The 26346-nt window shown below is 50.3% G+C and overlaps 1 protein-coding gene across 3 annotated transcripts; it reads left to right on the plus strand.

Moving 5' to 3' along the window:
- TMEM72 (transmembrane protein 72) lies at positions 1-26346 on the plus strand. Of its 3 annotated transcripts, XM_057530340.1 has the most exons (5): positions 1-200; positions 13547-13613; positions 18046-18117; positions 19745-19884; positions 21320-26346. In XM_057530340.1, exons 1-5 carry the CDS (start codon positions 131-133, stop codon positions 21796-21798), a joined length of 828 nt encoding a protein of 275 aa, XP_057386323.1. In that variant the 5' UTR covers positions 1-130; the 3' UTR covers positions 21799-26346. The 3 variants fall into 3 exon arrangements, with proteins under 3 accessions (XP_057386323.1, XP_057386324.1, XP_057386322.1); XM_057530341.1 differs by lacking the exons at positions 1-200; positions 19745-19884 and having other exon boundaries at positions 13598-13613; XM_057530339.1 differs by lacking the exons at positions 1-200; positions 13547-13613; positions 18046-18117 and having other exon boundaries at positions 18989-19884.

Consider the following 26346-nt stretch of genomic DNA (forward strand, 5'->3'; position numbering starts at 1 on the left):
TGGTTTGGGAAGGCAGGGTTCCAGGGTGCAAGAGCCCGGAGCTGGTAGCCGCAGCCTCCCACTGCACACGGACCACCTGGAGCATCTCGGGCCAGAGCTTCTGCTGTCTGCCTTTCTGGGACCCTGCACCATGAAACTGCAGGTGTTCTGGACGGGGCTGGAATACACCTGTCGGCTCCTGGGCATCACCACTGCTGCAGGTAGGACCCCGCCCCCCAGCTTCGGTCCTCTGTGTACTGGGCACAGCAGACAGGACTGCCAAAGGGGTGGGAGCCGGCCAGCGAGGGATGGGAAGAAACACCTGGCCACATATTCGTCACTTTCTTTCCCCAAACTCCAGAAACACTGCTCTTCAAGGCAGCAGCAGGTGCAGTGGGGTGAGCCTGGGGCTGGGATCCAGGGGCCTGGTACAGAATCTCTGCTTGGCAATCCACCATCCCTGTGACCTTGGGAACCCTCAGCATCGTCATCTGTGAAATGAGTTGAAAGGGTCTGCCCCACCTCCTTGGGGGCTGCTGTGAGGTGGAGGTGGGAGCTGAAGGTGAAGGTGTAAAGGGCTGGGCAAATGTAAGAATCAGTTGCCTCACTGGACAGCCAATGGTCACTGGAGTGCATCTTGTTTGATGCAAACCACAGCCCCACTTCATGGAGAGAGAATTCCCAGCACACGGGGCAGGCTGAGCTAGAGAGCAGGACACAGAGATCCCAGGCTTCCCTTAGAACACCGTGGGTTTGGGGGGAGAAATGGTTCCCCGTGCTGGGCTGCTCTTCCTCACCCAGCCTGATCCGGGGGCTGCTCGACTTGCCGGGAAGACAGATGGTTACAGTGGTACCTGCACAGCTGTGACCCTGAGCTCTGCCTGCTAACTTCCCCAGCTCGGACCCGGACCCTAGCCCCGTGCCCCCCACGTGGCCAGGATCTGTGTTGGGAAGGTGAGCAGGCAGCATTCTGAGCCTTGGCTCTGGCCCCCACTGTCCCCTGGGGACAAGGAAGAGACACCCACTGCTGATCAAGTCCTTGCCCACCATTACACACAATCTTATGAATGGGTCTTGGAAAATGGGAAATGGCTCCCAGCTCAGACCCAAACAGTGCTGGTTCCTACTCCAGCCCTGTCGCTCACCGATGTGTGACATTGGGAGAGCCACCTGGGCCCTCTGGGATCACGCTTTCTAATCTTTATGATAGAGATAACTGAGCCTGCTAGCCAGGTGTTTTGGAGGGTCGAGGATGCATGAACTGAGCATAGCTAAGTAGAACTGAGGATGTAAACCTTTTGGGAGAAGCCCCAGGACATACTTCAGAGCTCAGTGCTCATCTGTGTCGTTCCCTGGGTTCAGGACCAGCTTCACTGCTATGCTGGCCAGTGGGCTCTTCTAGCAATTAGCCCTGACCTGCTGTCGATGGTCTAATCCCACCCCTCCTGTTACAAGAAGGAGCACCTAAGTTCAAATATGGGCAGTGACCTTGCCCAAGGTCACGCTACAGGTCAGAGGGATAGCCGGCCTGGAACCCTGATGGCTCGATTTTTGAAAAGGACTCTGAAAAGGAGTCCTTGAAAAGGACTTTGGACTCTGCCCAAAGAGCTCCTTCTTCCCAGGGCAGGAAGCCCCATCCAGTGGGCACCAGGAAGGGTCTGGAATTGCTCTGCTGAGGGCCCTGAGTAAATGAACGAGTAGGGGATCCAGGTCCAGCCTCCATCAGAACCACCTTGTCACCTACATGAGCTCCAAGGCCCCTAAATGCCCATCCTGGGGAAGGGAAGTTAACCCTCAGTAGGGTTTCTGTGTCTGGGGTTTGAGTCCTCATCTACCACTGTTGATCTTGACTACACCCTGCCCTCCTCTACGCCTTGGTTTCTAAATATGTAAAACACACCCCTTTCATCTGTCAGAAATCACAGTGACACTTACCCCTGCCATGCTCTGCCCGGAGGGGAGACCTGGCTCCTGTCGGGAAGCTGTAAGAGGTATATAAACTTGTAATGGATTAGCTACAGGCAGTTTAAAAGTCCGATTTATCTCAGCCAGTGGAAGGGTCTACAGCCACACACACACACACACACACACACACACACACGCTACACACATAAACTTCTCCTCTGAACTACAGCCCTTATCTCTGTGCAGAGGGCCACTGTTAATGCAGAGGACGGTCCTCTCCCTTGGTTTTGATATAGGATCCAGGCTAAATATAGGCCACTATTTTGCCTTCTAATGGCCAGGCTTTCCAATAATTGTGTTTGGGCTTTCTAGAGTGCTGGGAGCAGGTGGGAAGCTAGAAAGAGGGGCTTTAGTCATCTTGGGAAAATCTCGAGTTTCTTTCAGCATCACTGAACTGCTGGCCTATTTCCAATGTGTAAGATTTGCAAATTCCTTATTCTCTTAAGCCTCTCTTTTGTTGAAATCCCCTGTTAAGAAGTCCAGACCTCATTTATAGGGGCATTGCTGCTAGAGAGGAAATGAGACTTGAGACAGAGTCTGTCACTTTGCAGAAACTCTGGGAGACCTAAGGCAGCCCTGGTCCGCCTGTGGGGAGGAGTGTGGGTTTCCTAGAAACTAGGAAAAGCGTGTGACCCAAGGTCACCCAGAGTGTCACCTGCAGGGACCAGGCAGCTCTTGATCCAGCAGCCCCTCCCTGGTTTCCCTTTCCCTCTGCAGATGGATCTGAGGCTGTCAGCAGCTCTAAAGGCACCAGGACCTGGGGACATGAGCCAGGATGGCAAGGCCAAGCGGCTGTGGCCAAAGCACAGCTCACCTCTTCCTCCCCATTCAGCCCCTTTAAATGAAGCTTCATTAGGATGTCCAGTGGTCCCAGGGGTCATTGCTGTCCCACCCCCATGACCAGCCCCACACCACGAGTGGGCACAGACAGAGCATTGCCACCGCCAAAGAAGGGTAAACAGGCCTTGCAGATCGCCCTCAGGCAGAAGTGTTTTGAAAATTAGAAAATGAGACAATTCTCTCCCTTTGAAGTCATAAGCTTTCCAGGTCATCACAGACCCACTTCTCCTTATTTGACTTACACTCGGCTGGTGTCATTCATTTGTACCCCCTGCCTGGCCATGGAAGGCATTGGCTGTCCCTCTGTTGCTGAGATGTGGCACCAGGAGCCACCCAAAGAAAAGACACAACCGGGGAACTGCACACGGGCTGGGAGCACTCCACACCTGCCAGTAAAGATGCCGGATCCCTACGTGCCCATCCCTCCGGCAGGTTCTCACTGTGTCCACCTGAAGACAGGGTCATGACATCCCTGAGTCAGAGACTCAGGCCCCAGGAGAGGCTCAACCCTGTGTTTCATTCTCATTAACTGTCAGGAGGGGGGGGACCTGAGAAAATGGGTTTCAACTGAGATGGGAGCTCTGAGGCCCAGGGCGCACCTCCTCCATAAAATGAGAAAGGGGCCTGTCCAGCGAGGTTGGTCCCCATCCTGTGCTTGGAAGGCAGGATTGGCTTCCCTTTGCACCTCTGCTGTCCTCCTTATCCCCCAGAGTGAATCCCCATGGACTTCCTCCCCAGTCCTCAGGCCCTGCCCCAAGCCTGCAGAGAGAGAGTGGGAAGAGCTCCCTTTGTCAGGGTAGATGGTACACCTTGAAGGCCCTCCAGATCTGGGTTGGGGTGCAGAGGGAGGTGAGGAGATTCATTTCCCTAGGCCTTGATCCTGGAGAGAAAGCCCTCTCCTCACAGCTGTGTCCTTGCACAAGGACAGGCCTGGGCTTCCCGCAAAGAAGAACTGCTGAGGAAATGTCTCTGGGCCCTGTGGGGAGGCCCCTAAACTTTCCTCAGAGCAAAACTCACTCAAGCTTCTCTGTCCCAACCTTTGGGGGTGTTTTTTCACTCTTCCAGCCTCTGCTCTTGGTGTAACAGCTGCTCATGAACATTATTACCTGAGTATCTATCGTGACCCTAGCTCAGTGCTACATGTTTTAAATGTAGTATTTCGTTTCATCTTCATAACTACCCTTTGAAGCACCATCACGCTCATCCTCATCCCCATTGCACTTGGGGGGGGAACTGAGGGCTGGTTGGTGAAGTATCTGGTTCGAAGTCTCACACTCAGGAAGCAAAGAGGCAAGATTTCCATTGATGACTATCTACTCCTGAGACCCTACTCTTCATCAGCATGCCTTCCGCCTAAATCAGGCCAAAGGACATGTCTTTCTATGTCTTGGCGAAACGATGGGATGCAGAGTGCAAGACACACAGAGGGTACCAAAGAGGCTGGCTGAGGCCACCCTATCAGTCTAGTGCCCCCACCATTGGTCAGTCCTGACCATGCACAGCCTCAGGCAGGTGAGGTCATGGTGAGAGTGGACACAGTTACACTGAAGCAAAGGAAGGATTGACCAGACGCTTCCTAAATCTAAAGACACTGATATTCTGTTTATCTGCAATATTATATGATCTTTTTTTATTGAATGAAATTTCTTTAAATTCTAGAGTGCTTTACAACTTTCAAAAGTCTCACACACATGATTTCATATAATCCCATAATAACCCTTTTTTTTTTCTTTTCCCCTACTCCTATATTGCCCTTCTCCCCTTCCATCTCCCCACTGGTAACCACTGGTTTGTTCTCTAAATCTGTAAAGTCACTGATATTTGATCCAACTGCTCATTCTCTGTCTTTGAATGATCGCCAAGCATGCTTTGACTGGCACCACCATGACCATCTCCAGCCAAACCCACACCTGGACCTCATCTGGGGACAGACAAATCTGCACAAATTTCCAGAAGGAATTATCGCAGTAGGACCTTCCATGTATGGGTCCAGAGGTACATGACTGACAACATACTGTAAAGCCATTATCTTGCTGCAGCCCTACCAGTGCTTGTGAGGGCCGAGCGCTGAGCTAAATCCCATTTTACAAATGAGGAAACCGAGGCTCAGAATGTTTAGGTAGCTTGGGAGAAGTTACACAGCCAGTAAACAGCAGATCTGGTGCCGGAGCCCCAGTCTGCCCACTCACAGGGCAGTGATGCAGTGGAACATCTGGGGGCTGTCGGCACACAGCTCCCAAGAGAAGGGCACCACTCAGCCAACGAGGACAGGAGCCGGGCTTGAGACAAAGCCATTTTAAGCAAGTCCTGCTTGTCACAAATCAATGACTTTCGATCAACCTGGGATCACTTAGGAGTTTTGCTTTGTTCCAGGTTTTTGGCCCATTAACCTCTTCTCTACATAAAGGACAGAGCCACGTTCCCGACAGCCCCATTCCTTGCCACATTCCGTTCAAATGGAGACTTGGCTTATTCATATAGTCTAGGATAAAAGAAGCATTTAAACCCAGATGTTCTCATTATTTTTTAAAGAGTACAGCAAATGCATAGCTTGACTTTAGCCCTATTCAAAGCCTTCAAAAGAAAAAAAACTAATGCTTCTGAGGCAATCACCTTGGGCCCTCCATGCTAATTTCCACCCTTCTTAAATGTATATCTCAGTGTCCACCTCCTGCCATCTAAGGAAGCTTCATGCACTCCAACACGTCCACAGTTGGATTTATTACCAGGCAAGAACATATTGTTTTCAGATCCTGTAAGTGGATGTTGCCTGTTTTCCAGTCTGATTGTCCCAATGAGCAAATGAAATATCCCCACCTTAGTTCCACCCTCTTACCACTGGAAGATAATATAATTTAGTTCAAGCATTTCTTTCTTTACTTATTTGTGCCTGTGTCCTCCTTCTTAGATTTAGAACAAAAAATCTGGATCTCCACCTAGGATTCATTTATCTGACAAACATTGGCTGAGTCCCCCCTTTGTGCAATGTAGACACATAGATTATGATGGTATGACCTCTAACCTAGAGAAGCACGTGAGATGACCAGGGAGGCAAGCTAGTAAATACATATTCCAGTGCCAAACACTGCAGCTTAGTGTTTGAGAGGGTGAATTTGTGTCCTTCTCTACCACTTAGTAGATGTGTGACCTTAGGCATGTCAGCTAATCACTTTAAATGTCAGTTTTCTCATCTATGAAATGGGAATAACAAGTGTGTCTACGCTCTGGGAACGTGAGCATTCAGTGAAACAATGACTAAAGCAGCAAACTTCCTGGCACATAGATTCTCACTCAGCTCTGGTTAATTTTAGAGGAACGTGCAGGACACAGGGACGGCACAGTGTGAGTAATGAAATCTTCTTGCAGGATGGAAAAAGAAGAAAGATCAGAGGAAAGGAACAAGCTAACATATGACCCTGGAGGCTGGAAGGGGAGGAAGGGGCTAGACTGTGAAAGGTCTTACACTGAGTAACATTTTTCTTCACATTTTGCGCTTGGGTCATTAAGATCATCCCACAGCACATTGGTTATTTCTACATCACATGTAGTGATGAAACCAGAAGAAAGGTGGTAACCTCATTTTATTTTTCATGGGCTGACAGTTCTTTTAAGATTTTTCTTTAGCTCTGTGCAACCATCTGACGAGGCCTGTTATCAAAAAGGAATGTAGTCAGAAACAAATGGCTGATGCTGGGGAGATGTAGCCCTCCTGGGGCTTTCCCCTGAGCCTTCCTAGCTTGTCATAGGCCGGGTAAAGGTCAGACAAAGAAACATGTAGAGACATGGATGGACCTAGAGACTGTCATACAGAGTGAAGTAAGTCAGAAAGAGAAAAACAAATACCATATATTAACGCATGTATGTGGAATCTGTAAAAATGGGTATAGCCGGTCTTATTTACAAAGCAGAAATAGAGACACAGACGTGGAGAACAAACGTATGGATACCAAGGGGGAAAAGGGGAGGGGGTGGGAAGAATTGGAAGATTGGAATTGACATATATACACTCTTCATACTATGTATAAAATAGATCGCTAATGAGAACCTACTGTATAGCACAGGGAACTCTACTCAGTGTTCTGTGGTGACCTAAATAAGAAGGAAATCCAAAAAAGAGGGCATATATGTATACGTACGTATAGCTGATTCACTTTGCTGTGCAGTATACACTAACACAGTATTTTAAAGCAACTATACTCCAATAAAAAAAAGAAAGAAAGAAACATGGTATGTGCAGAGAGAACATGTGCAGAGAGAACATTTGGAGGCATGGTCATTATTTTCTAGTGCCGGGAAAGCTGCCATGTGGAAGAGTGAGCAGATGCATTCTCTTTAAATGCAAGAAAGAATAAGAATCAAATACTTCAGCCAAATACTTTGACCTGAAATCAAGACCTAGAAGAAATTTCCCTGAGGGTCCCTACAAGAAGGATGCTATTCTGCCTCAGGGTCAATATCCTCAATAACATCAGCGAAGGTCTGCAGAGTCCCTCCATGTAAACGATGTCATCAGCAAAAGGTGGTGTATTGGCCCAGATGGTTTCATAACCTTGAATTTTATAACCTTGAAGGAAGAAATAATATCTATGCTACACATCCTTTCCAGAAATTTGAAAAGGAGGGAGTACTTCTCAAGTCATTCTATGAACTATCATTATAGTGATACCAAAACTAGAAAAAGGCAACATGAGAAAAGAAAACTATAGACTAATACCCCTCATCAACATAAATGTAAAAATTCTAAAAGTTCTGACAAATCTAATTAAAATATATAAAAAATATAATATACATAACCAAGTACAGTTTATCCCAGAAATGTAAGGTTGCTTTAATGTTCGAAAATCAATTTATGTAATTGACCATATTAACAAACTAAGAAAGAAAAGCTATATTGTTATCTAAATAGATACAGTGTTTCCCTGGGAGTGGATGGAAGCGTTGGAAGGTAGGATTACAAGGATACAAGGAAACTTTTGGGGTGATAAATATGTTCACTATCTTGATTGGAGTGATGGTTTCCCTGGTATACACAAGTCAATACTTACCAAATTGCAAATTTTAAATATGTGCAGTTTGTTGCATGTCAATTATACCTCAATAAAGCTGTTTTTAATAGTGGATGTGTCAGTTATCTATTGCCAGAATAATGCTGTGTAACAATGGCAAAACCTTAGTGGCATAGAGCAATAAGCTTTTATCATTCACACATCTGGGCGAATAGGTTAGGCAGCTCTGCTAACGTAGGCTGGGTGTACTCACCTATCTGAGGGTCAGACAGCTGTTGGTTTGTCTAGACTGGCCTTGGCTCGGATGATAAGTTCCCTTGTGCTCCAGCAGGCTGGCCTGGCCATGTGCCCATGATAATGGCAGAGGCACAAGAAAGCAGGTCCAGTTCACAGGCCTGTTTCCCATCTGTGCTTGCCTGGTACCTGATAACATCCTGTTGTCCAAAGCAAGTCACATTGCTGAGCCCAGATTCAAGGGAAGGGGAAACAGACTTCTCTTCAATGCAAGGGACTGCAAAGTCATATAACAAAGGGTGTGGATACCAAGGGAGTGAAGGCTTGCAGGGGCATCATTGCAATCTACTACAGGCACTTTGGCCAATCTACAAGGCCAAACAAAATAGTCCTCTTTGATGGTCTACTATAGTCGATAGTAGAGAATCCAGTAGAGAATGAGGACTCTCTCACCTTCAGGAAATTCTCCCTAAGCAGGCTTGTGAGTGGGTTGGAGGGCACTGAGGGCCACCCTATACTCTAAAATCTCTTCTAACTGGATATCTAGAATTTTCTTCTATAAAATCTTGGCCTTTTCTCATAGTATCTCTGAACCCTGGCTCATAGGTGTCACCTGAATGGCTCTTAACACACTGGTAAACTTCCCTGCCAGGCTTAGAATCTGCCACAACTTCTCCTGAGTTAAGAAACCTGCAGCTACTACTTTACTGTCTCATTGGATTCTTAGCAACCAGTTCCAACACCTCTGTGTTCTTAGAAATGGTGCAAACCTAGCCTTCACGTCTACAGTCAGCTGTGACCCGTTTCAAACCATCCCCAGCCATTGTCATCAGATCAGTGTGTCCCTACCTGAGATGTCCCTACAGACACTAAGACCAGTAGGAGATATGCCATAGCTGAGGATGAAGAAGAGCAATAAATACGACATGGGGAGTTATGAGGTGCCCTTAGCAGCAGTGAATATGACATTCTCACCCAGCTCCCCAGGCATCCAGGGCCAAGACCACTGCCTGGCATGGAAAGCCAGTTAGTGTGGCCTCTAGTGACCTCTGTGAAGTGTCCTATGTTGCCACCAGGGCACTGCACTGAATGCAAGACAGGTGTCAAAACTCAACCCAGTGATGGAGTCAGAACAGATAAGCTACAGCCAACCATGACATCAGCCCTGAGGCAAAGGTAGCACAAGGCCAGAAGCCTTGGAGATAGCCCCTTAGCCATTAGTACCACAGACAGGCCCCATCCTCAGGAGCACATGGGCCCTTAGCAGGCTGCACAGAGGGGCTTAACACATGAGATGTACAGGTAGCTGGGGCTTTGGGCCATTTATATCAATCAGGCCTGCAGAAGGGACCCGAGACCGGAAAATCAGTGAGCAACATCAATACATAGAGAAGAGCTCTTGAGCCACAATAAAAACATGTATTAATGGAAGGAAAGGATAAGAATAAACCCTCCCCTTCCCCTGAGACTACTGATGGGAACAACCTGCCTCTCCTAATAATTCCATTAGCTATCATCTACATTTGCACAACTCTCTATAATTTACTAAGCCTGAGGCTCATAGTCAGTTATGCATGTTTTATCATCCCCATTTTTCTGGAATAGGAAGCAAGCAAGGGAGTTATCATTTGCTTGAGGAGCCAGGACTCTGCTTTTCTGATCAAGCCGCACGTTCTCTGTCACAGCACTGCATGCCCATAGCTTTCATCGACCCACACTCTGGACCAGAGCCTCAGGATGCCCGGAAAGATGCTCCGGTGTGTGCCTTGCCCAGGCCTGCATCACAGGTCCAGAATCTCTGATCCCTGCTAAGTCTGAACTATAACAAACAGCTCAGGAAGGCAACTCAGAAGAAAGCCCTGGCCTCTGGGAGAAGAAAATACTGTGCTGTGGTTGGACTCAGCCCAGACAGGAGGGAAAGAAACTAGAGGCCAGGAAATGAGATGCAGAGGCCAGGCTTGTCCACAGATGCTGGTTCTAACCAGACGCCAGAAAAGATGCCTCCCTGGAGACTGTGAGGGGAAGTGAGATGGAGGGGTGGGCCGGACCGTGCCAGGGTGGGCTTGTAATATGATTCTGTTGGGTTGGGATGAGGGGCAACAGGATCCTAAGGGACAGATAACAGGGAGGGATGGAAGGAGTCTAAGGCCCCCAGTGGGGGTGTAAAAGTAGCACAGGTGGCTCCGCCCAACACCCGCACCCCCTGTGGCACAAAGAACAATGCAGCCCAAGATCAAGGCTCTTCTGGGGCAATTTTTCTCATGGAGAAGTTGTTATAATGAAGCCCTGATTCTTGGGACATGTATGGCATTGGTCCCCCATCTCCATTCTCAATCTCAGCTCCTCTGTCCCCGTGCCCAGCTCAGGGCAAGGGCCACAGCGTCATTTGTTGGGGTGAGTGGCTGATGTAGGTTGGCCCATTTCGCTCGGAGCTAGAGCCCTGTGAAACCACAGAAGACGAGATGGAAGCACAGTCTAGGAATAGCTGTCAGGAGACACCACGGAGCCTGGGCAGGCAGCTGCGGGCAGAAGCTGGTTCGAGGCCACAAGCAGACAGACGGATGAGGGGGACAGAAGGAAGGACTTCACGTTGGCCAGCATTGCCTCAACCTCACATGGTCTGCCTCTGAGAACATGAGCCCCAGAACTGGGAGGATCCAGCGGGGGACCCTTTGGCCCCAGTGTCAAAGGGACTTACGGCCTCCTGTGAGAATCCCCTACGGATCTCCTGGCCTGAGAGGTCATGCTTCTGACTTCACCCCCTTGCTCTCCTCCCCCTACCAAAGGGCATATCTCTGTCCCTGGGCTTGCAGAATCCAGCATGTTTACTGTTGGTTGAGAGCTTTTAGAAGACTGACCCCACTTTTCTTGATGCAAAATGGGCTACCTGGAGGCTGGGAAAGCTGCCCAGGCCAGAGGTAGAGGGAGGAAGGAGCTTGTGTGTATGGGCCACGTGACATCTATGAGCACAAAGCCCAGTTTTTCAGACCTGTTTTTTTCTCCAATCCAAGCAACAACTCTAGGAGATACAACGAATTCTCCCCATTCCACAGATGGTAAACCCCGCTCAGATGAGTTAAGTACTTATCCACCGTTACCCACACAGAACTGGGATTTCAACCCAGCTCTCTCTTTTCCCTATTGTTATTCTCATTTTTTAACTGCAAACTGCCTCTAGAGCGTTCCTGAAATGCCCCTTTGACTATTGACCCTCTGTTTCCATCAAAAGACATCAAAATACCGCTCCATATGCCAAAGGGGTGCAAATCAGGGAAAGGGGCTGAGTTCCCAAGACCCCTTCCTGCCATCTGCTGGTCATCGCCAGAAGTCCATGCAAATCTACAAAGATTACAAGGTGAATGAAGGTCCTGCCTCACCCCAGAAGTGAACAATCACAAGCATCAGCCTTGAGCAGAAGACCCCTTCCCCAGGCCCTGGGTGGGAAGACACTTCCCCGGGCTGGACTGGATTCTTGTACAAAAAATCGGTGATTTCACTGAGCACCGGTGATGTGCTTGGCGTTAATTAACTTACAGAATCCTCAGAGAGATTGGCTCAGCTATTAACTGGCAAATGGGAGAATGAAATGCAGGACCTGACCTAGGCATCCATGATTGGTTTGTTTGTTTTACTTATACTCCCTGTGCCTCAGTTTCCTCTTCTGTAAAGTGAGGGTAACAGTACTTTCACATAGGACTGCTGTGATGATTAAATAAGTTAATAAATGCTTAGTGCTGAGAACAGGACAGGAGACACAGTGAAAACTAAATACATGAATATTTGCCTGCATAACACACATACACACACACACATACACACACACACACACACACACACACACACACACACACACACACACAGGTAGACCGACAGTGGAAACCAGGAAATGGCCCATCGCCTGGAGCCAGAAGGCTCAAGTTTGGTCTATCGGTCCTTTGCTTTCTAGATGTGTCCTTGGGAGAACTACACAAGGTCACTGAGCCTCATTTCCGTCCCTATGAAATGGGGAGTATAGAACTCCCTGTGCTGTGAGGAACCAGGACACGTGTGACCGTTGTGTATCAGCCACTGAGTGCCTACAGGTCACATTAACACTGCAGAGGGGAGTGAGGCTGTGTGGCATCCCTGACTCCTCACCTGGGACAAGCCAGCGAGTGGCTAGGACCTGGAGAGGACAGAGGCACAGTGTCCTCCACCGCCCTGGCCCAAAACCACAGGGAGCACTGGAACCCCCATCACTAAGAATACACAGGCACCCCCTTCCTCGATGGAAGAGCTCTGTCCCCTTCTCCCCAAAGTACCTCCGCATCCCCCCACGAAGGGAGGGGAGGGGGTGCTGGCGCCTAAGTGAACGGCTCCACCTTGCATTTCAGAAGACAGCATTTCCGCAGTGGACAAAGGGCTCCGGTCACCTGGGCATGGGTGCTTATGCAGCAAATCCACCAGGGAAAAGAGGAGGCATCAGGCCCAGGGAAGCAGCCCCCCGCGCAGCAGAGATGAAGGGCCACACACGGGCAGCCGAGAACAGAAGCTCAGCCCCACCGTCTCTGACTCCCTGGGAGGGAGATGAGCTGAAGTCACTGTTCGGCAAATACCAGCATGGGTTGTCAGAGCCCAGAGAGAGAAGTGTAGGGTGCGTGGGCTGTAATCAGTTAGGGCCAGAATGAGGTCTGATGGGTGGGTCACCACGGCGGGAGGAACGTCTGCATGCTGCCTGTGGAACATTTCCATCAGCGGGTGGATGGGTCAGGGCTGTGGCTGGTTGAGTGAAGCTGTGAGAGTGAGGAGACAGCCAGGACCCAGCAAGTCCACAAAGGTGGGTCCAAGATGGATTTACTCATACAAATGGAAGGTCAGGTATCTGAGCACAGACACCAACTGCCAAGAAGAGACAGGAGGAGAGATGGGGCTGAGCCGCATCTCATGTCCCAGCAAAACCCCAGGGGCTTAATCAGCACTGGGTCCAAAGTGACGAGCCAGGAGTGCATGATGCAGCCGCCAAGCCGCCAAGCCAGCAACAAGGGCACGGAAACAGCAAGAACAGTGATCTGGGCGAGGGAACAGAGGTGGGGGCAGGTCCCATGGCCAAGCTCTAGGGCCCAGAAACAGAGCCCACATGGGCCTACAGGACGGTGAGGGCCCTTGAAGCCACTCCATGTGGAGGACACCTGTGGAGCCCAGGGCTTGGTGGCCTGTCAGTGTGGGCTGTTTCAGGGGCACTGAGGGGGGTGGCAGCATGACCAATGTGGACAGAGAAGGATAGGCATCTGCTCTGGGGAGACTGGATTAAAAGGCCTCTGGGGTGCTGCGTGAAACCCCTCTGGTTTCCAGAGATCAATCCAGAAGGCTCCTTGCTCTCTTGCACCTTCCCAGCCACAGCTCCCTGTGTCACATGGAGAGGAGGCTACCCTGGTTCCCAGTCCCCAGCAGAGGGCTCACTCCATGTCCAAGGAGCCCGCACAAGGCAGCGCCGTGGCTGGAGCACCTGGGCCCACTCTTCCCTCCTCTTCTTCTCCCCTCAGTGTTGATCGGCGTGGGCACTGAGACCTTCCTCCAGGGACAGTTTAAGAGCCTGGCTTTCTATCTGCTGTGAGTATGTGCGCACGTGCCCTCCCTGCCTGTACGTTCTGTTCCAGCTCACCCCAGGTCCATCTGCTGAGGCCCACCCACAGCATCCCCCCATCCCACACGAGCTCCATCCTGTCCCAGAGGTGAAAGGAGTAGAGGGGGCTTCTGGAATATCCCCTTGTTGGGAAGGACTTTCACCAGATCATCCCATAAATCAACCAATTAGCATCCCATCCATCCATCCACCCACCCATCCATCCATACATCTATCCATCCATCCATCTCTTCAATCATGTCTTTATTCAGAAAACAATAACCAAGCTCTTGTTTTAGAGATTGGGGAATCAGTTCAAAGGACTACCTATTTGAGCTCCTCTACATGCCAAGCACAGTTAAATGTTTTATTTACCTTATGTCCTTTACCTTTGACAGCATTACAGAAGAAGTGCATATAGTCCGTTTTGCAGATTAAAAAAAAAAAAAAATTCAGAGGGAGTAAGCAGCTCAGCCCACATCACCAAGCCCATGAACAGCAGGGCCCAGATTCATCCACCTGGGTCCCTTCAGTTTCTCAGCCTCTGTCCTTTCTCCTCTGCCAGCTGCCTCTACAGGCGCCCCCTAGTGGGAAAAAGATGGCTGTGCGGTGGTATCCCAGAGGGGTGAGGAGAGCCTGGGGTCCCTGCGGGCTCTACAACCCAGCTTCTCAGCAGCTCCATCCTAAGGGAGCCCCGGCCTGCCTGCAGGGTCACCAGGCTGCATCCTCTGCCCCCCACCTCCTCCCCTCCATACCCACCCTTGTCGCGGTGTCCTGGTCTATGTCCTAAGGAGCCCTCCTGCCTCAGGGAGCCTCTTCGGTTTGCTACGTGGATCACACCCACCATCCACAACCCCGTTCCACCCTTCTGGCCCATCTCCACACCGCCACAACTTTAGCCACCTAGAAACCTGGTCCCTCTGTCTGCCTTCAAGGGATCCCAGAGCCTCCAGCCCACATTCCTTTGCCATCTTCTGGCCTCCACCTTATTTCTTGTCACTCAACTTACACCCCAGGAGCTTCTGACTTTTTCTCAAACTCACCCACATCACCTCCCCTCTAAGCCGTTGCTCCATCCTGTAGAGCACACGAGTGCCTTCCCAGCCACTCCGGCATTCCCAAAGCCTGTCATTCCTCCCTGCATTTCACCCTGGGAAGACTCCCCGAGCCTGGAGCCCCTGCTGGCTGGAAGTGGCTTCTCCTTGCTCCGAAGGCCCTCCACACCTTACTGAGCCTGTGCCTGGCCGCGGTGCACTGTCTGCCTGGAATCCAGAAGCAGAGCAGGCCTTCCTCCTCTCCACATGGTTGCCTAGTTCACCCACAAACATCCACTTCGGGTAAGAGGTGGAGGGTATTATCCTACAGAACAGTCCAGATCCATGGCTGGTTAATGCAGACTGTTTTCTACCCAGAACCCTGCCTCTTCCTGACTGCTCCGTCCCTGTCCTGAGGGGACACTGTGCCCATTTGGTCACTCTGTGGTCCAGTCCTAGAAGATGTTCCTTCCACCCTCAAGACCCCTGCCCCTTACTGTAAACTACTCTATGTTCTCCACCCGTGCCCTGCTCTCACCCCTTGGGATGGGAACCCATTGCGCACCCAGCCCATCCCTCCTGCCACTCACACCCCACTCACTCCTCAAGGGACACCCAAAGGCCCAAATGTCCCTCCCTCCTCTTTTCACTCCTTCTTCCACTCATCCTCCTCGCATACTCACAATCTCCTCCACCCCTGCAGATCTCAGAGCCCTGCCACTGTGCTCTCTCCATCTACTGGAGCATTTCCCCACAAGACTGTCACTTCCTGCTCTGTGTCCCCAGGGCCAAGCAGGGGCCACAGCCACGAGTAGGCACCAGTAGGAGCTGACCTGTCATTGGTTTTCTCCGGGCTTTTCTCCACTCTCCTCTACCCGTGCTACCTCCTGTCTTCCTCCTTCCAAAGAGGCCCCTCAGCGCCTTCCTCACACTTACCCACCCACGGTGGCTGAAGGGTCCACATGGGCGGCATGGAGCCCTGGGCAGAGGCCTTCATGTGTAGGATGTTGCTACAAGGGCAGGGCTCTCTGCTTGGATTCACTGCCTCGTCTGAGTGGCCCAGCATCCCTGGCCTCAAGAGGCACAGCCTCTGTAGCACCAGTTGGGAAGTCTGAATGAGCCACTCTATTCCCAAAGCCTCCGTTTCCCCCTCTACTCCAGGACATAGAAAAAGGCAATGTATTCAATATTATTTTTCAAGGAAGGCCCTGAGACACTCCTAAAGTTTTTGTTCATTTACCATCATTTAGAATATCTAAATTCTATTTTCATAAAAGTCATGCATTTTAACATTCAAATTCATATATTTAAACATTCAAATTACAATCGTTTATTCAACAATGTGCAGTGAGATTTGGTTAACAAACATTTCGTCGTATTCATCATGGTACAGGCCTGTTCAAAACTACTGAGACATATACAGCAGTACTTTGTGCTCTACAGTAAGGGGGTTTACAAACTCTACACATTTGAGAGAGATTTTAGGAAAGATTCCTGGGAGCACGTGACATCTGTGTCTACAGATAAGTTAAATAAATACCTGTTTTACCCCCAAATTGTCTCATCTGAAGCCTCCAAAATATTCTGCATGTCTGAAATACCCATGAGATTTAGAGCCAACAGTTAACACATAAAGGGAAAATATAATTCACATGTCAAGGCAAGATACCTGAATATTAAAATCTAGATCATCTTTCTATCTTCTCCTAACATAGTAGAGAATTCTGATTGAGTTCTACCCCTTCAGCTCTAACCAAGTGTGGATATAAGAAACAGTTCTCTAAGGAGCATGTCTCTAAGTGTTATCCAAGAGTTTATTAGGATAGCTTTCATTATCTTGCTCAGCGATTTTTACAGAGAGAGTAGAGAGACTGGATATAAATTTTTCTGCAAGATAAGTGTCAGGAAAAAAAGAAGTTAATATCTTCTGGTGAACAAAGTTTTTTTTTCTTTCCACTGAAAATTGAGAGTTATATAATTCATTACATTTCTCTCTCAGTGTATGATACTCAAAAATGTCAGCCTGTGGTCAAAAATAAAGTTTTTTCCTCCCCCTTTAAAAAAAAAAAAAAGAAAAAGGCAATGTCACTTGTTTATCAAAGCACATGCTCTGGTGTGCTTGGTAGGCATACAGGCTCTGCAGTCTGAGTGCTGGGCTCGAATCTTGCCCCACTACTGATCAGCTATGTGACCATAAGCAAGGGGCTTGACCTTCCTGTGCCTCAGTTTCCCCAGCTGTAAACTGAGGGTAATCACAGTGATTTAACAAAAATCATTAAATGAATTGGTATTTGTAAAGCCCTTAGAAATGTATGCCATGTATTCATTATGTAAATTCATTATTACCATTTAAAAGCTGAGGAGTAAGAGCCAGGCAGATACTGGGAGGCATAGAGAAAGTGGGAGAAGGTAGAGATTAAGTACTAAATGGTCAGAGGGAGAAAGAGAGAAATAACTAACATTGTCAAACGGACAAGAGAAGAAAGGGGGAGACCTCCAAGAGGCACTAGCCTGTGCAAAGGCCATGTGGCACCTAACAGCTTCATGTAGGGCTTTCAAAGGCATGCTAAGAAATTTCATTTCTATAGGCCAGTGAGACCCTCCAATAAAAAATGTAAGTTCCCCTCCAAAGATTCTGATATATACAGTCTGGGGCTGGCCCAGGAATCTCCAGGAGATTCTGATTGGAGGATCCCTGGACCACACTTGAAGCAGAGGAGCCTTTGAAGCAGTCTGGAAGGGGAGGAATATCAGATTCAGAAGGAGCCCTCGGGCAGCTTGGTGGTGATAGATTGGAGGAACAGGAGGCCAGGAGGTGAGGGTCAGGGAGTCAGGGAAGCCGAAAGGGGAAGCTGGTACAAGGATTCAGGGGGCAGTGTCCAACTCAGGCAATACAGGTGAGACCAGAAAGAATGGGAGTGATTCTCAGGCTGTCTAAGGAACACAGTCAGCCCCTGCTGGAGACTGTTTGGATGATGAGAAGGCAGGGGATCAGGAAGGGATCCAGCTTTAAGGCTCAGACAACCAGCAGTCGGTGTCAGCCCTGGTGACACTGGGTAGAAGGATGTGCCTGCCAGTGTCCAAGCAACAGTGTAGGGGTCAAGGTCGTCTCCCCTGCTGGCCTGCAGCTCCCTCATCTATCTCTGGGCCCCGGCCTCCACCCCTACCCCCCACCACCGAGGCCCAGCCCAACCCAGCACAGGCCCTGGTGTCCAGGCAGCTTCTGGTTCATGTTGACTGGGTGACAAGATTAGGTCAAGAAACTCCTGGTCAGTTGTTCAGCTATATACAGAGGCCCAGGAGGCCAAGGCGCTGTGAGAAGACAGCCGAGGGAAGCGAAGGGAGGGTCAGAGGGTACCCGGCCTCCCTCACCTGCCTCCGCCAGGTTTACAGGAGCCGCCGTCTCCGTGAGCGAAGGGGCCTACTTCGTGGCTCAGCTGCTGGCCATCTGCTTCCAGTAAGTAACCTCCAGAGCGGCCCCACCTCCACCCCCGGCCCCAGACACTCCCAGATGCCGCCACCCATGAGACCACAACCCGTAGATGTTCTGCTCCCGAAGCAGCCACGGATGGGTTCCCTCCCGACCCTGCCGCGAGCCCCAGCCTGGACATGGGCTCAGGCTCGTGGAGCTCAGTGGTCCCCTTTTCCCTTCTCACAACCAGGGAGTGGACTGACACATCCATTCAGGGCCTGACCCCACCCAGAGTCCCCCGACAGAGTCCATCGCCATCCTCTGGAAACAGCCAGTCACTGTACCCCCTGTCTGAGTCATCTACCACGGGGCGAGTACCTCGCGGAAAGCCAGCTTGGAACTGGCAGAGCTGGGTTTGAGAACTGACTCTGCCTCCTGCTGGGACCCAGGGACAAGTCAGTGTCCGCCTCTATGCCTGTTTGTGAGGCAGGAATGCAGATTTTGCAGAATCTTGGGAAGCCACACGGCCACAGAGGCCGATACCTCTGCCCAGTTATGCTCCGTTCATGGAAGCTGTCATCAGGGTGGCCAAGGACTGACTCCTGGCCACAGTTCTCAGAATCTAGACAGTTGGGTCTCTAGGTGGTCAGCAAAAGAGCCAGGCTTCAAATCCAGCTGTCCTGGCATCGTGCAAGGCCACTGACTGCCTCCCAGGGTTACCAGCCCTGAGGCAGCAGGCCTCCCCCATTTCTGCTGAATGTCACTGCTAAAGGACCCTTGCAACTTCTCAGGGCAGGGGAGGGAGGTGCCCAGGGCCTGAAGGGGCATTTTACCATCTCTGGAGTCCCTCCACTCCCAGCCAGGGTTTGTTACAAAATAATGACCACCAGGGGGCACCAATGAGCTATGGCCGCAGAATGTGGAAGGAGGGCTGTGTTCTGGTCCAACACGTCATCCACCAGCTCACACCACTCCCCCAAAACCAGACTGGGCAGGAGGCGGTGTGCAGAGCCCCGCTCCAAGCCAATTCAGAGGATGAAGGAGATGTACCTAAAGGCAAACACTTTCCTCCTTTGCAACCTGGAGACAGCTCCCTTAAGGAAACCTGCTCAGCATCAGGCCTCTGCCAGGCCCACGTGTGGTCCTTGCATGCCAGTTAACAGAGAAGCCCCCTTGGGCCAATGCCATCTCATGCCTAGCCAAGGCTCCTTTGAGTAGGGTGCAGCTGGATTCCAGCCCTCTCACCAATGTGGCCAGGCCCTTTGTGCAGTGCACAACCCTTACAACTGTCCCAGCCAGGTGTCTCCTGTACTGCACGCTTTCTGCACTGCACTGTGGACTTCCCAGTGTGCCCCCTGAGTCTCCTACTCTTCTTCCCACTGCCTTTGCAGCATCCTGAGAGCATTTACCTTCCTCCCCCCTGGGCCAAACAGGCATGTCTGGGCTGCATTTCACAAAAAGTGCTGGAGACCCTCTGGAGAGGCTCAGGCAAGGCCCCTAACTGTGGAACCCACAGTGAGGACTTCAGCCCCTGGGGGTGTTCAACCAGAGGCCACCGCAGGGAACATGGCCATAATAGGACCCAATCCCAGACTCTGATGGCTTTATATATTGCTGGGGCTTTTCTGGGTCGCTGCCTACTCCCTGCCAATCCTGGACTTCCTCCCCCCAGGTGTCAGCCAGGGTCCCTGGCCTACAGAGCAAGGGAGAAGGCCCACTGGCTGGGCTGCTTCCAGAGGTTCCTGGCCTACATGCTGCTCTCTGTGGCCTGCTTCCTCCACCCTGTCCTGGTCTGGCACGTGACCATCCCAGGTAGGAGCTCCAGGAGGTAGTGGAGGCAGGCAGCCCCCACTGCAGGTAGGCTCTGAGCAGAACGGGCTGCATCCCGCTCTCATGGACCTGCAGTGACGCTGGCTCCAGGGCCCCACTAGCCCCTCTGCCCTTTCTAGCATAGATCATAGGGATGAGGAACTGATCAAGTGGCAGGAAAGTCCCAAGAAGTGCATCTTTCCTATAGGTGTCCAGAGGCTACACCCACAGAAGCGAACTGACCTTTTCTCCAATGCTTGTGTGTGGTCTGAGCTTTCAGAGGGAGCAAGATAGTCACTTCTCCATCCAAACCCTTCTGTGCCTCCTTAGCACCTACCCATTCAAGTCCAAACTCTTCAGCCTGGTTTGAAAGGCACACCAAATGGGATCCCCAAAGACCCTTGCAACTCCATCTTCCTCTCCCACTCCATTCACCCTGCTAGTCAGCCCAGGTTCTGATCTCAGAAGCCAGCACTTGATGCTTCCATCTCCTGGGTTTTGGCAATGATTTTTTTCTGCTAGGACCCTTGTCCCTCCTCCTTAGCTGTGAAAGCTGCACCCCTCCTCACAACCCATCTAAAAATGCCAGGAAGCTGACCGCCCTTGGAGATGAGGTGGAAAGGTGGAGCCTCCTCTTCCTTCCTGCTGTTTCTCTTAAAGTACCTGTCGTAGCCTCTCAGAGACACTCCGTGCAGCCTTCGCTGGCCTCCTGAGCAGGACTCAGCACTGCCAAGGCCACAGCGAGCCACGGCCTCCCACTCCTTAGAGAGCGTGAGATGCATGGGAGGCCCTGGCCCTGGCAGGCGGGACAGCCACCTTCACCCCTTCCTCTGGACAGGGTGGGGATCCCAGCAGGAGACAGAGGGGCCTCTGGCCTGGAGGCTGCATGAGGGGCCAGGAGGGGAGCCAACACCGTGCCAGCTGCACCCACAGGGATTTGCAATTTCCTCCATGTTTATAGGGCAGGGGGCAGTAAAGCAGGATCTCCCTACCCCTGGGAATGGAAGGAAGCCCAGTTCAGCAGTTGGGCCCAGTATCAACATAGAGTCCAGGTCTGTCGAAGGCATTGCAGGTCCAGCCCCAACAAGCTGTCCCTGAGAGGGAGGCTGAGCGTGGTGATGGGAGGACAGGCGGGCAGCACCAGGATCTGCTGTCAGCAAGAAGGGGGCCTGGGGCACAGGGTCTCCTGGCTAACTGTCAGGGTCAGGGCCCCAGCACAGCACTGGCCCCACTGACATCCCCCGGCCAGGCATCAGGCCTGCCACACGGGTCTGATGTGGGTCTGTGAGGACAAGTTAGGCGTGAGGGCTGGAGCACTGAGGGCCTGAGTGTGGCCACACAGGCGTGCCGCAGTGGCCCTTTGGGACGCTGGGCGCGGACAGCCTCTGGCTTTTCTCCAGGACACATCCAGCGTCCTGACCTCCCAGATCTCTTCCAGGCTCTATGCTCATCATCACTGGCCTGGCCTACTTCCTGCTGAGCAAGCGGAAAAAGAGCAAAGTTGCCGCAGAGGTGCTGCCCCCCCCAGAGCAGTACACGGACCCCTCTGGCAGCGCCGTGAGTACCACCGGCTCTGGGGACACCGAGCAAACGTACACCTTCCATGGGGCCCTCAAGGAGGGGCCTGGCTCCCTCTTCGTCCACATGAAGAGCGTCCTGAAAGGGACCGGGAAGCCCAACGCCCTCCAGCACCCAGACGCCCTGACGGAGCTGACTCTGGAGCCAGCTGATCCACTGGCCAAGAAGAAGCAGGTGCACTTTGAGGACAGTATGGTCAGAATGATCCCGGACCTGGCCGAAGACCTGGACGATGGGGACGGCGAGCCAGAGGAGACCACCTCTGACACCACCCCCATCATCCCTCCCCCCGAGCCCCCACTCTTCCTATCTTCCCTCACGGGCACCAGCCTCTTCTGAGCTGCTTGTTCCAGGCTGGGGGATGCTCAGCAAGGGGTCTGTATAGATAGACAGCCCTGCCTGGAATTTCCTGATGTCCAGGGGCCCTCCGGGGAGCTCGGGGTCTTCACAGGTCAGTTCTTCAACGGGTGACCAGACATCCCCACGGTATCTGGGCCTCTGGGACCATCGAGCGACATGACAGGTCCTGCGGAGACCTTGAGGGTGGCTTAAACGAAGCTCGCACTGCCTTGAACCCTCACAAGTTTCTCTCTCCCAGACATGGAGCGGAGAAATCCTTGTGCTTTCCCCGAAGGAGACCATCATTCCCACATCACACAAGGCTGCGTCAGTCCAGAAGCCCAGGGGCTTCTCTTGCTCCTGACACAGGACCCAGCACTCAGCAAGGACTCACGGCCCATCTCATCTCTGATGTAACATTTCAGCTCTGAAAGGCCAGGGATGCGTTGGCAGCTTACACATCTCAGAGGCAGGTGTAGACTACAGCTATGGGTCCTGAACTCCAACCGAGATGGTTCAGGACAGGGAGCAGGGAGAAAAGGCAAGGGTGCGAGCCCTCAGGATGGGAGCAGCGCCGAGCTGTGGGCCGAATTCTCTGCGCGCTCTGGGGCCGGCGCTGGGCAGCAGGAGTCACAGAGTGACTTGAGACAATGCGGCTCTGTGCTCACTGCAGGGAGAGCCAGGCCAGATGAGCAATATTCATTCCAGAAGCATCGCTGAGGGCTCCCTACATCCTCACTACATGGGCTCTCAAGATTCCAAGTAGATGATGTAAACTGAAAGAGACTGAAATCTGACAGTCCTCAGCCATGAATGCCAACACACAGGACAAGACGCTTGCTGTATGCAGGGACCACAGAGGCGGTGCCCTGGAGACTCACACAGTACGGAGACATTGCTCTGCCCTGCTTGGTGACTGTTGGGAGAAGAGGTGAGAAATGTATATTTGTTGAAAATGCGAGAGAAGGAAGGAAGAGCGGGAAAAGAAGGAAGACAGGAAAGTTGGCAGGCAGCAGGCCAGGTCTCTGCCACAGGGCCACGGAAGTGACAGTTAACCCAGAATGAACAAAGAAAGATGAATCAGATACTCAGTTAAGGATTTGCAATATGTATTTCTACAAAGTGTTCTGTGGTCCATGGGATTGTTACAAGGCAGAGCAGACACATTATTCTTCATAGGCAATCTTAATTAATGAGAAATTATAATGCTTCTTCATTCGTGCGTGTGAGCAAACACCAGGGTTCTGTAGAGCAAAACTTAGAGCACATGCTTTAAGGTCTAGATTAGAAACGTGTGCTCATTCTTGTACACTTTTCAACATTCCCTACAAGTTATTTTGCAAATGTATGGAAATAGCCAACCAGAAGCTAGTATCAGTTTGGTGCCTAAATGCAGCAGGTATCCCAAACAAGCAGACCTCTCCCTGCAATAACCCAGTTCTTCTGTAAAACCAAGTGAGAAAAGACATTCTCACAAGCCTTCAGAGGTGGAAGCAATAGCGTTGTTTCTTTAGCTGCCGCCGAGGAAGAAGTTCAGGATCTGAGAGTCACAGCTGGGGGAGAATGAGTAATATGGAACATGGGTCTGGGTAGGCGGGGATGGCCCCTGATTCCGAATGGGCCAGGTGTCCCAGGCTGGCCTGCTGTGCACGGAAGGAGTCCCAAGTGGGGAGGAGCCAGGGTCCCCACCTGTCATGTGGAGAGGAGGATACGATGGGCACAGACACCCTCGCGTGGCACAGGCCTCTGGGGAACCCGACGGCCCTGCCCCATTCTCAGCCCAAGTCAGCAGAGCTGGATGGGTGGGTAGGCTGCAAGAAGCAAACTGGGAAGCATAATGTCCGAGCTTTCAGACCCCATTTAATAAACATCTCTGTTATAGCATCGTTTGGGATGTGTCTTAGAGGTAAGGTGGGCATTGGGAGTTCTGGGTGATATGCGTGTGATTCTGAGACATCTAGGCTTCCTGGTGGCTGTCATCAGTTAAGGGAGTCCGCTGGGTATGCTGCATTAGAGGCTGAGGCGATTATGAACTTACCTAGGTTAACAAAGTAAAGCTCTTCCACACTCTTATTGCTGACCCCACACCCACCCCCGAAAAAAAGGTTTGGGTGAGATCATTCAATAGACCAGAGCCCTCATCTCTGTCAGTGGACCAGGCAAGAAACGTGACACCTTCCTCAAAAGCAGGCGACTACCACATGTCTCCATTTGATTCTCAGCCCAAGACGCTATAACCACATCCTTAGCTACTGCTCTCCCTACAAATGTGTAATGACACCCATCCTTGCTGAGAAACAGAGACTAGAAGGGCTGACTTTGTTGTAGCCCGCCTTCCTTTTTCAGCAGAAGGCAGAGCAGATGTTGCGTAGACGTAGAACAGAGCTATTGGAAGTAGAGCCCTGGGCTGGGGATCGTTAAATCTGCCCTTAACACGTTGATTGACCTGGGCCAAGCCCCATCACTTCTCTGGTTTCAGTTTCCCCTAGTAAGTGGGAGTAACAGCACTTCTCTCAGGATGGGTGCAATGAATCCTCCAAGAAAGATGGGGAAAGTGCTTTTCAGATTACAAATCACCCAAGTCGGTGTGAGTGCATGTTCCTATTACTGTGGGGACCTCTCCGTGAGGAAGCCCCAAAGTAAGGAAACACAGAAAACATCACCAAGGCTTGTCTCCAGGGCAAGGCCAATGCAGGTCTCAAATCCAGATTCCAGGCCTTGAGCCTGGAAAGGGTGTAGATACCACCCTCCAGCTTAGAGAGCCATAGTGGACCCCCAATCATGAGGAGCTATGCCCTGGGGGGTCACCCAGTGTTCCAATCTCTCTCCCACCAGTCCTAAAGGATTTTTTTAGTTTTTAAAATAACTTGATTGAGATATAATTCAAGTACCATAAAATTCACCAAAGTGTATAATTGAATGTCCTTTATTATGTTCATGATCGACCTCACCACAATCTAAGATCACAGCATTTTCATCGCCCCTAAGAAAAGCCTGTTACCCATTAGCAATTATTCCCCACCGCAACCCACTCCTATGCTACGCAACCACTAATCTACTTTCTGTCTTTATAGATTTTCCTATTCTGGACATTTCATGTCAATCGAATCCTGTATTGTAATATGTGGTCTTTTGTGACTTGCTTTATTCACTTAGCATAATGTTCTCAAGGTTCACCCGTGTTGTAACATGTATCTTTATTTTATTCCTTTTCATGGCTGTATAATAGTCAATTATATGGTTATACTACTTGTGTTTATCCATTCATCTGTTGATGGACGTTTGGGTTGTTTCCATTTTGTGCCTATTATGAATAATGCTGCTATGAACATTTTCATGTACAAGTTTTTGGGTGGACATATATATTCATTTCCCTGATATATACTTAGGGGTTGAATTGCTTGGTCAAGTGGTAAATCAGTGTTTAACTTCTTGAGAAACTGCCAAACTGTTTTCCAAAGGGGCTGCACCATTTTACCTTACCATCAACAGTGTATGAGGGTACTGATTTTTTCACATCTTCACCAACATTTGTTATTGTCTGACTTTTTTATTATAGTCATTCATTAATTATGGTTTTGATATGCATTTCCCTAATGACTAATGGTTTTGGGCAACCTTTCATGTAATTATTGACCATTTATATATCTTCTTTGAGAAATGTCCATTCAAATGCTTTGCCCTTTTAAAAAAATTGGGTTATTTGCCCTTTTATTTTGAATTGTAAGGGTTTTTAACATATTCTGGATACTAGACTTTTACCAGTTACATTATTTGCAAATATTTTCTACCATTCTATGGGTTCCCTCTTCACTTTCTTGATAGAGTCCTTTGAAGCCTTTTATTTCTCTTTCTTGCCTGATTTCCCTAGCTACCACCACCAGTACAACATTGAATAGAACAAGAGCAGATATCCTTATCTTGTTCCTGATTCTTGGGGAAAGCATTCTTTCACCATTGAATATGATGCTACCTAGGTTTTTTTGTAGATGTCCTCATGAGGTTGAGGAAGTTTCTTTCTATTTCCACATTGTTGAGTGATTTTATCACGAAAGGTTATTGGATTTGTCAAATGCTTGGGGCAAAACTGTAATGTAAAGTGAACGCTGGAGGGAGAGGGAACCCCCATGTTATTAGCCATCCCCGCCCAGAGTGGAGTGCCTGGAATAATTTCCAAGAGATAGAGCTGAGAGGGAATAAGGGAATGGGTAGTGGTTCAAATGCCATATACCCTCCCTGTTCTCACCAAGATTTAGTAGATTTTCTTGAATGAATTTTTCTCCGTTTGCTATATGCCCTTAGGACAATTTCCAGAGATTTTGAATAATTGATACTTTTAATTTCCTCCAGTTAAATAGTTGGTTTGTAGGGAGACTGTCCCCCGAGCTCCTTGCACTGCCAATCCAGAAGTCTTGCTCCTAATTTTTTGTGCCATGACCATGAAGAAATGGGATGCATTGATGAGAACTTTGACCATCAAGTGCACAAGACGTAGGCTGGAGCCCTAGATCTGCTTTTCACCAGCTATGTGGCCAGAGCTCATGTAAC

Source organism: Balaenoptera acutorostrata, chromosome 16, assembly GCF_949987535.1.
Source record: "Balaenoptera acutorostrata chromosome 16, mBalAcu1.1, whole genome shotgun sequence".
NCBI lineage: Eukaryota > Metazoa > Chordata > Mammalia > Artiodactyla > Balaenopteridae > Balaenoptera > Balaenoptera acutorostrata.

Excerpts from the sequence above, each read along its gene's own strand:
- TMEM72 (XM_057530339.1), top strand. The coding sequence starts at position 19,320 with ATGTGGCCAGGCCCTTTGTGCAGTGCACAACCCTTACAACTGTCCCAG. Across the intron at positions 19,885-21,319 it reads CTGGCACGTGACCATCCCAG|GCTCTATGCTCATCATCACT; the intron begins GTAGGAGCTCCA and ends GATCTCTTCCAG.